General features: G+C 47.5%; 1 protein-coding gene across 1 annotated transcript; it reads left to right on the top strand.

Moving 5' to 3' along the window:
• The first annotated feature begins 937 nt into the window (after positions 1 to 937).
• LOC308506166 (uncharacterized protein C21orf140 homolog) lies at positions 938 to 7,316 on the top strand. Its single transcript, XM_081069227.1, has one exon. It carries the CDS (start codon positions 6,471 to 6,473, stop codon positions 7,224 to 7,226), a length of 756 nt encoding a protein of 251 aa, XP_080925353.1. The 5' UTR covers positions 938 to 6,470; the 3' UTR covers positions 7,227 to 7,316.
• The last annotated feature ends 3,672 nt before the right edge of the window (positions 7,317 to 10,988 follow it).

The following is a 10,988-nucleotide window of genomic DNA, read 5'->3' as shown; positions in this document are numbered from 1 at the left end:
ACCAGTTTATTATAATGGACACAACTCAAGAACAGTCAGATGGAAGAGACCCACGGGGCAAGATATGTAGAAAGGGGTGTGGCACTTCCATGCATTCTCCAGCGGGCCAAACCCCACCCCCAGAACTTTCATATGTTCACCAACTCAGAAGTTTTGTGATCACCCTTTTTAGGAGTTTTTATGAAAGTAAGCATAGTTGATTAAATCACTAACCATTGGTGATTAATTCAATCACCAGCCTCTCCTCTCCCTAGAGGTTGGGGGATGGCGTTAAAATCTCCAATCCTCTAACAACAGTTTGATTCCTCTGCCGACAGACCCCCGTCCTGCAGCCATCTAGGGTCCCACCAAGCATCAATTTATTAGCATAAGCTCGGATATGGTTGAAAGCACTTTGTTATGAATAATAAAAGATACCTCTATCATTTAGGAAATGCCAAGGGTTTTAGAAACTCCATGCTAGGGACTGGGGACAAAGACCAAATACATGTTTCTTATGTCACAGACATGCAAAGGCTCAGGCACTCACTGTACTAGGGCCAAGGATACAGAGAAGCACAGTCTCCTGGAGAAGACAGTGTCAAGGGACCACTTCTACAGCAGGGTAACAGGAGCAAACCTGGAGGTGAGTCAGGGTCTTGTGGGAGCAGGTCAGGAAGCAGGTAATCCTGGTCAGAAACTGTGGTGGAGGGGATGATGGAAGGAAGGACTCCAGAAGGATAGCTCATGAGAGACCTGGCATGAAAATAAGTGCCTCCTACAGAGGGGGAGGTTCAGGGTGGGTCACTTTCAGGAGGCATCATGGCTTCTCTTAGGTCCTGCATGGCATATGGACATCCACCACCTGCCCCCCGCCGCCCCTCCCACATAAGACTTCTCCTCCCAAACCTGGGGGAGTGACCACATCAGTGTGACACAAAAGGGAAGTCTTGCACAGGCTATGAACTCTTTATTAGAAAAGCATGCCCAAAGCATTGGTAATTCGAAACAATATATTATGACAGAACTTAAAAATTGATCAGGTCAGGGCACAAAAATAGATTTAGGTCATCCACCCTCAGCATTGGCGATACAATTTAAAGCATTGGAAAATTTAATAAGGTGAAACCAATCATCAGGATTCTGTTGATGATGAGTCCCCAGTAAAAGTTGTAAATGTCAAATTAAGCCACATCATTTCAATGTCATGGATTTCTGTGTTGCTTTCATGTGCACACAAATCCTGAAATTCTTTGGAGAGTAATATTATTGTAATTATTATTTGCCAGGGAGATGATGAGATGTCTGCCCCAGTCGTGTTCTTCCTGGATTGTTTGAAACCGATTATCTCATGTCTTCTGCCATCAAAGCCCCAATAAGAACTTTCATGTACACGTGTCTTTATTAGTATGAAATGCAGAGGGAGTTGCCACTTCTCTGTGCCTGGCAGGACCCGTTATCCCACATCCTCTGCCTTGCAAAACCAGTTAGAATGGGGTTGGGGATCCAGCTGGAGCCCAGGCTGCACCCCCTACAATTGTTGGTGAGGCTTTTTGCACTAAGGACAGAGGACAGATTTGCTCCTAGGGAAAGAGAGATACAGGGAAATAAGTTTGGCCCCCTCTTGGAGACTGGGTGCCCAGAAGCCCAAGCAAGCATCTTGAGATTTACTGGGGAACTGCTTACCTCACAAGCACATCCCTGAGCCATGCAATGGGTGGGGAGTGGAATGTGCTCACTGGCTTAAATCTGGTGCCAGAGTTGGTGTGGCTTCCTCCAAAAGAACCTGAGCTTCATGGGAGATGGGTGAACACCTGAACCAAACTCAAGGCACTGTCAGGAAGGGGTAGGGGAAATGGAAGCAGGGTAGGAACCATGTGTCCATTAAAAATGCAACAGGAAGAGAACAAACATAACATTTAATGAACACTACCAAACACTAGATGCTTTGACATATACTAGCCCAGGTGATCCCTTATAAACTCCATGAAGTGGGTGTATTAGGGAATTGAGGCTCAGAGAAGCTAAGGAAACCGTATATTGTTACACAGCTTGCAAGAAGTTCAAAGCTAGGTCTATCCAGATTCCAAAGTCCATGTGATGTTTCCATTAAGTCTTTGTCCAAAATATACTTTTATTTTCATTCAAGATGAGGAGTGGGAAGGTTACTATTTGGGGCTCCATTTGTTTCTCTCTCACACCACATGTGCACCGAAGGTTAGCTGGGGCTCCGCTCTGTGTCATTACCGCCCTCACTCAGACCCAGGTTTCTGGAGGAGCCACTTTGAAACATTGCTGGTCTCAGGACTGAAGGGAAGTGCTCTGGAGGCTCTCACCTGGATGATTAAATGCTCCAGCCTGGAAGAGTCACCATCACTTCCCCTTGCCACTCATTGGCTAGAATTAGCCTATGACTACTCCCAACCACAAGGGGGTGGAGAAGTGCCACCCTTCCTACCATGTGTCTGGAAGGTCGAGAGTCAAAAAATCTGGGGAACAGTATTAATGATTACCAGAGTTGAGCCAGATCCAAGGTTCTCAAACTATGTGCTATGGATTGGATGTTTGTGTCTGTCCCACCCCCCAAATTCATATGTTGAAATCCTAACCTCCATTGTGATGTTTTTAGGATGTAGGGCCTTTGAGGGGGTGAGGGGCGGTAACTAGGACACAAGGATGGTGCCCTGATGAATAGGATTAGCATCCTTATAAGAAGAGACACAAGTGCTTGTGACCAAGGGGAGCCTCTCTGCTGTCCACTGTGTGAAGACACAGTGAGAAGGTGGCCAGCTGCAAACCAGGAAGCAGGCCTTCACCAGACCCCAGATCTACCAGCTCCTTCATTTTGGACCTCCCAGCCTCCAGAATTAACTACACCCCCTGGCCCATTCTACAGTAACTTGTTATAGCAGCCGGTGGACTAAGAAATCATGTTCTATGGAGGTCTCAGGCCACCATAGGGAGCAAGGAGGAGCCCAGTCCCATTCCCTACTTTCTCTCTTTTTTATTTATGTAAAATGCAAATGTTCCTATATGAAACCATCTAAATACATATCTTAACGTGAGGAAAAAAATTGTTTAGTTCCTTTCACAACAAACCCTGAGGTCCCTGCCAGCCCGAATGTTCTGCACCCATAGGTCCCCACCAGACCCTAATTAGACCTTGTTCTAAGACAGGGGTTCTCACCTTGGCTTGACCTTAGAATCACACAGAAGCTTGTAAAAATCTCAATATGCCCAGGCCTCCCCATAAATCAATTCAATCAGAAACTCTGAGTTTGGGGCCCAGACATAAGCAATTCTGTAGGGCTCCCCAAACTATGCCTCCATGTACCCAGTTGAGTACGGCTGTTGGAAGCCGACCCTGGAAGAAGCTTTAAGTTCTGCGGGCTTGTTCTTATCTCCCAGGAGAGAGCGAGAGTGGAAGCCAGAAATGGGAGTTTGGCCTCAGCCAAACAAGGCAAGAAGTGAGCTGAGAAAGGTTGAAGAGATTTGGTAATTACCCTGACTGATGTTCCCAGCTGTGGGCTGGGAAGTGGGCTGTGGGAAGTGGGAAGTGGGCTGTGGGAGTGCCCAACAGGAAGTGCTGTCCCTCTGGGCCAGGCCTAAGGAAGGCGTTCTCTGTAAGTGCTGGGACTTGGCTGCTGGTGAAGCAGGAAGCACATCTGGAGCTGGGTCCCAGGGATTAAAATTCACACACACTCCGTACAAACACACACATGCTCACACACACTCAGACACATATGTACACACACACACATTTTCACACTCCCTACACACACACTCATGCGTCTGCACTCATGTGTGAATACACCCCCACATACACACACATACATACTTCATACTTTCACACACATATACACTCTACCAACACACACACACACACACACACACACACACACACACACACACACAGTTTCTTGTTCCACAAGAAAAAGCAAATCAAATTTTAGGGTGAATGAATCTCACCCTTTCCTGGTCCAATTCTCTCATTTTACCTGTGAGGAAATGAAGCTCTGGAGAGGGGTCAAGGAATGTGAAGAAGCCCCCTTGGTCCCAGTCAACTCCCCTTAGCTCCAGAAAGTACATTAGAAGAATGTTTTTCAAGAATCTCTTTTGTAGAAAAAAGAGGTGACTGGGGCCTCTTCCCTTGGTGGACAAGGAGAGTAGAAGGGGCAATTTGTAATCACTGTCTAAGCAACTTGTCTCCCAAATGGGGCGATAATCATTTCAGCTACATGGATCACAGCGAGGATTATCCCAGATGCTTTGTGTAGTGGGGCCAGTGCCAATCCCAGCACTAAGTGCTCAGAAACCTCATTTCCCACAACCGCTGGCAGAGCAGGGGCTCTGTGACCGCCCATGACAGACACGTTTCATTGGAAGTGTTATCCCACCAGGGAGTTTGGGGAGGAAGCAAATGTCTGACATACATGTGCTCACACACATACCACAGCAGGGTCATCGGTAGAGTTGTGAATTTGAGTTTGTTCTCGGCAGGTTTTCCTTCCTGCCCTGGCACCCTTAGGAGGGTGCCAGGCTTGGTGAGCATTGACTCAGAGGTTAAAGATGGCAGGCCGAAGGCCTGATGACAGACCCTTTCCCTGTGTGTGGTGAGGTTGTACTACTTGTCCTGCAGAGGAAGAGGGAGGGCAGGTCCACCAAGGGGAGAGATGGGGCAGAGCTGTCCCCAAGTCTAGGGCCACACAGAGGCTCCTGGGTTGGAGATCTGGGTGGCGGCTCCTTGGCTCGGTTTACTCACTCTAGATCCCCCTCAAGGTGACTGGGTCTCCTGAGGCAGTGGCTTTGGGGCCTACCTAGTTGGGCCAGACCTTGTCGTTAAGGTTCTTAGCCCCAGAAAGAATCCAGTGCCCAGATGATGGGAGCACAGGGTTGGATCTGGGCACCTCCACAGTGCCCACAGTGAGCAGCGTGGAAGGGTGGCCTCGGGGCCCTGCCATCACTCTGACCGTGGGAGTGGGGTGAGGAGTCCCAACAACGCCCAAGTCCCATGTGAGTGATGTAAGGAACTGATGCTTCCAGCACAACTGAATTTGTGGAATAAACTATCACATGGACACACATATCTATTTATATGTGTGGTAACTGTTTCAGGGTTTGGGTTTTGTTTATTTATTTATTTTTGGGTGTGTGTGGGGATGTTAGTGTCGCTAGTCTCCAAATGTTTCCTGTTCTTTTATGATGAGCCTGATTTGTGCCAGGCAGAAGACAGTCCAACAGAACTGCAGCAATACCTACACACTGAGTGAAGATTTCTGTCACTTCCTATCTTTGAACAGGAGCAAATCTGATCTCCCAATTATACGAAATTAATTTAAATGAATTAAACATGTTACAGTGTTCCACCTTAGAATATCAGTTGCCTGGGCAGTGAAGAAAGAAGTACTGAAATGTTTTGTAGAAAAGCAGACAGCGCTTACTCTGAGGGCTGAGAGAGAAGATGGTAATTGAGCAGGGGGATTGGGGCCGCTTCTGGGGCTGGTAAGGTTCTTTCTGTCTCCTGTCCTGGGAGGTGGGACATGCCTCCATCATGACCTGGGACGTCAATATGGAGGCATACCCATACTGCCCCCTGGTGGTCCTTCGATCACCCTCTAGACTCTCTAAAGTGGGAGGGGACACTGGTGAATCTTGGTTCTTTCTCCCAGGCCTTCAATAGCCCCCAATGGAAACCACAGCCAAGGAGGGCAAGCTGACAAGGTGCTGCATCAAGAGAAGGCGGGATGGGGAAAGGTTCTCTGAGTATCTCTGGCCATCCGTGGTGCAATGGTTTCCTTGAGTCCAGGCCCCAGTTCACAGCCAGGGCAGGCTAATTCCTGGTCCTGCCCAGATGCTGGCGAGGCCTCTCCCTGGATGGTGAGGATGGAGTACAAAAGGGTTCTCTGCAGGGGTGGCTACTGGCTCGGCATTGAACCCTCTCTGTTGGTCCCTCTGAGGTTCTGGGACACTATCCCCAGTCACCTCCAAGGCCTGGCTCGTGTCCTTTTGAGGACATTAGGACAGAAACATGTGCTTGCACAGAGGAAACACCATGTGAAGACACTGAGAAGGTGGCCACCTGCAAGCCAAGGAGACAGGCGTCAGGAGAAACCAGACCTGCCAACACCTTGATCTTGGACTTCCAGCTTGCAGAACTGCGGAAAAACTAATTTCTGTTTAAGTTAACCAGACTATGATACTTTGTGATGGCAGCCCTAGCAAACTAATACAATTGCCCATCTCTGTCCCAGACTTATAACAGAACTGATGTCAAAGAAGACATTTTATATGGGTAGTATTTCTCATTCTCATATCATATAAGCTAGAAGGGAATTGTTCTGAGTATGTGTTCCCTGATGCTTTGAAATCCAAAGTGTATCTATGGGACGGGTCCAGCTGTAAGAAAGCCCTTTATGAAGTCATCATCTCACTCTTGCCAGAACTCCACAGATGGAGACATGTAAACTCTTAAAAACTCTTGGGGAACCACCATGCCTCACTTTGCAAACCCTCTTTTAAGAAACATCATTATCAAAAGTCCATTTGATAGTATCAAGCGGAAGAAATGCCTCCAGTATTTGAAAACCCTGAGAACACTGCAATATGATGGATTTAAGACCATATATTTTGGGGAAACCGATATCCCTGAAAGTCTTATAACTGGGGAAGATTTTGGCGATGGATATTTCAAGCAAAGTCCAACTTGGTTTATTTTGCATGCCGGTGGTAGTCACGGATGGGTGCCTTGGAAATATCGGATGTTCCTAAGAGATGAGTTATGTGTCAGACAAGAAGACAGTCTCTTCTTTGAGTTCTGTGATGTGGCGAAGAAGGCCTACGGGAAGTGCGCCATTGTGGTCAAAGACGGAAGGCGGCATGATGAGATGAGGCCAAATGAAAACAAGGAGTCTCAGGCCCAGGCCCACGTCCCATCAGTCATTAACTTAACAAGCATCATGTGTTGTCCTGAGGTGGCCAAATCCTGTGGCCATGAACTACTCTCTCTTCCTTCCCCTTACAGTTACCTGAACCCTTTAGACTCAGCCTGGTCTTCTCTGAAATGGTTTATCATCAACAACAGAAAGGAGTTTTGTTTGCAGTCCATTGACGGTGCCTATGAGTACCAGTATATACTTCTGAGCAGTTTAATTAGCAAAGGGATTGAAAGGATAAATCCAAGCAAGTGGAGAACACTAACTAACAAAGTGCGGAGGTGGGAAAACTACTATCTTGGTAAATTTTCTTAAGGGTGATTCTTCCAACCAGCAGTGAGATTGCACTACCAGCATGGTCTTGACCAACTCCCTGGGCTCAACTCTGGACCATTGCAGCCAAACTCTGAGTGACCTTACGGGGATGCTGTGAGGACTTGGGTTACTAACGGTGTTGGTAAAGTGCTTCAGGTTTACTGGAGGTTTCAGTAAAGCTTCTGGATAAATCAAAGATCTTGACTCCCATCTTGTTAAAGCGACATTGAGGGCTATGTCAGCAGGAAGATTAGGGCTCGTCCAGCTCAAAGGAACTTGGTGATGAGCAGGGGTGAGCAAAGCTAAAGGTTGTGTGGTCAAAATTTAGGTCTGAGAAAAAGAGAATCAAGTGTGCAGTCACAAAAACATTGAAATTAAGTAGTGTGCCAATGCTTCAGCCCACCCAAATCCACAGGGAGCCAGCTTGCCACCAGCTGCAGCTGTGGTCCAGTTGGGGACTTAACAGGCGTTCCCTCCCATTGCTTGAAGGCAAGATGGCAGAGGGTAAGAGAGAAACATGCAAGGGAAGTGAAACCCCATCCAGACAAGCAAGTTGGTGGTGCCAGTAAGGAACCTGGAAAGCTATGATGGTGACTGTTTCAAGTGGCACTTAGTGAGTGAACAGGGAGGAGTCTGTGAGGCCCACTTATCCAATCCATCTCCCATCCCAGCTCCAAGAATTCCAGCAGGAGGTGGGTCATTAGATTCCTCCACGGGGTTGCACCCGGGGTCTATAGCTGGTACAACAGCATCTTATTCAAGTTTGGGGCTGCTGCTCACGTAGGCTGTAAGGACTTGGGGTGGTAATATCCACTTTTATAGAAAAAGGCCTGCCTGCTATTAAACATAAAGTCCACTCTTATTTATACATGTTCCTGCAGTAATTTTACAAGACAAGACATTTTACTGGGGTGAGCCAAATATAACTTGGGAAAATTTCTACCCAACTCCCAACAGACTTAACCATATATAAGATTGTGAGGCCAGGTGCCTGATAGCCATATGCAGAAAGCATCTGATTCTTGGCTTGTCTTCCTGCCTTGCTTCCTTCCTGAATCTCCCTGGATTATTCAGAAATACTGTCTCCGATGAAAATGGATGTTCAAGGCTATTCAACAACTAAGTGGTGGATGACTGCAGCATTTTGTTATGATGCTTTTTACCTGGGGCTGTATCGCACCTACAACCACCAACCCCTTGGAACCAGACAGTTGCAGTTCTTGAACATCCCACTGTACAGCCAACAGGGCTGTTAGTTTCCTGTGGCTGCTGTGGCAAAGCACCACCAACCTCGTGGCCTAAAACAACAGAACAAGCAAGGTGGAGGACAGTTCTGGAGGCCTGAGGTCGAAATCAGTTCGAGAGTCAAAATCAAGGTGTCTGGCAGGGTCACGCTCCCTCCGGAGGCTGTAAGGGAGAATCCGAGGCTGTAAGGGAGAATCCGTTCCTTGCCTCTTCCAGCTTCTGGTAGCAGCAGCATTCCAATCTGTGCTACCCTGGCCACCTGACGTTCTCAAGTCTTCCTCTGGCTCCCTCTTATGAGGACACTTGTGATGGCATGTAGGGCCCACCTGGATAATTCAGACTCATCTCATTTAATTACATCTGCAAAGATCTTTTTTCCATATAAGGTCATATTCATAGGCTCCCAGTGATGCCTTTGGGGACCATCATTCACGTGACCACAGGTGCTAACAAGTCTTCTGCCAACTGGAATACTGCATTCCCCATCAAAAATTAACCAGTGAAACAACTGTTGTGTGGTCTTTCACTATCTGTTTCACGTATGTTATAAAATTTCAGTTCCTTCCCAGCAAACGGTAAGACGCAAGCCTACTGGTGACTTCACGCGCTGGCACTCTGCAGGCCCAAGTGGAGGTGGCCTGGGTTTTGGACACGAACGTTTTGCTCTGACATCACGTTTATTGCACAGCTACCCAGAGTTCTGTAGTAAAAAGCACTAACAGCTACACCTGCTTAATTCATTTAATTCTCACAACAGTCTGTGATGTAGGAACTACTATTATATTTTCAGATGGGGTAAAATGAGGCACAGAAAGATATGCAACTTGCTCCAGTGTGGAGGAGCTGAGGTTCAAATCCAGATTCACGCTTAGAGCCATTATTCATAACAACCCCATCAGGTAGGGTCTATCACTTTCCCATTTTTCAAATGAGGAAACTGAGGCACTGAGCGGTCCCTTGGACCAGTCATATTCTAAAGCCCGGGTACCTAACCACCATGCTTGGCTTAGCTATCGAAGCCGTCTTTTCTTTTTCACGCTCCAATTCACATGGCGTTAGGCTCCCCTCTGACATCAACCTGGGCACCATCTGGCAAAAACAGCCACATCCAACTGAACGCCACAAGAAAAATGCGTTTCGACACAGATTGAGCGAGAAGCAGAATACCTTTTAAAGACACATTATTTTACAGTGAGGAAAAAAAAAAGGTTTTTAGGTTATCAGATGAGCAAGATAAATCAACAAAGGCTTTTTTTGTTTCAAAGCCAAAATATTCTAGTAAGGCGAATTTAAGGTTCTATTCCTTTAGCAGCCTCGTTTAGAAAAGCAGGGGAAAGAGAGCATCAGCATAACTAGAAAGATCAAAAAGACTACCTTTAATATGTAATGTAGTTACAGAGTGTTGCATTCATAATTAAGAAATGCTGCTTTACACGATGCGTGGAAACTTCCAGCAGAAAGTAATGGAAAGTACACTAGGGTTCTTGGAATCTGATAGACCTAGTTGGAATCTCAAGTTTCCTTTCCAGCTTATTAACTGTGAGACTGTGGACAAGTTACTTCCCTGAGGCTCAACTATTAGTAAACGAGGGTCAAGGGCTTTAAAATGCTTAGTACACGCCGAGCCACTCCAACATGTCTGCCACCTCAACAAACGGAAGGCCCGGCTAGTCTAGTCCAGACTCAGGTTCCCGCAAGTGCCCACATGTAGACCTAACGTGGCTGACCTCATTTCCTTTTCACTCTTTGAGGGAAATTCTTGCTTTTTATCACTGGCCATGGTGAGAGGAAACACATCTTATGATACTTTGATCAAAGGCAACTTGGTTCTGGGCCTTTCTTGTAAGACATCTGCAGTAAGTTAGGGAATTAACAATAAGAGGTTTCTTCTGGTGGGTGGACGGGGAGGTTGGTGAGCACAGCCCGGAATCTCTTCAGATGCCAGTGTATGAAATAAACGCTGGGTGACAATGCACAGCAACCCCGTGTGCACAAGTCCTCTGGAACAGGCCTCCTGATGCCGCTGGCGCTGGGATCCTGAGACGTTGGCTGATGGAAGATACCCTCCTCTCTAGCCATCACCAACAACCATGTCCCCACTCCCTTCCCATGGGCCAGGGCGACTCCTGAGGTGATGTCAGAATGGCGCTGCCCTGGAACAGGCCAAGACTCAAAGACGCAAACGGAGCCGGAGGCCCGCTGGCTCTGGCCTTGTCCAGCTGAGGAAGGTCTGGGCGCAGCTGGGTTCCTGGAGCCACGCCTGGTCAAGCAGGAGGCTCAGCTGCCCACCCAGGCGGTACGCACCGCTCCCACTGTGATCGTTTCAGATACACAAACCGCTTTTACACACGTGACCTCATCCAGTTCAGATGAGCACCTTGTACAGGCAGGGCAGTGACCACTAAGCTCCTTTTACGAATGGAGACAAGGCCCGGGGTACTAGATCCGGCTATGAGCAGTGGAGACCTCACCAGAGATTTAAATGAAATGGAACGTTCCCCACCCCACCCCCAAAGC

This window comes from Rhinolophus hipposideros, assembly GCF_964194185.1.
Source record: "Rhinolophus hipposideros genome assembly, chromosome: 2".
Lineage (NCBI taxonomy): Eukaryota > Metazoa > Chordata > Mammalia > Chiroptera > Rhinolophidae > Rhinolophus > Rhinolophus hipposideros.
This window is presented reverse-complemented; position numbering and strand designations above follow the sequence as displayed.

Bases quoted from the DNA above. Each gene is read 5' to 3' on its own strand.
- LOC308506166 (XM_081069227.1), top strand. From the start codon at position 6,471: ATGCCTCACTTTGCAAACCCTCTTTTAAGAAACATCATTATCAAAAGT.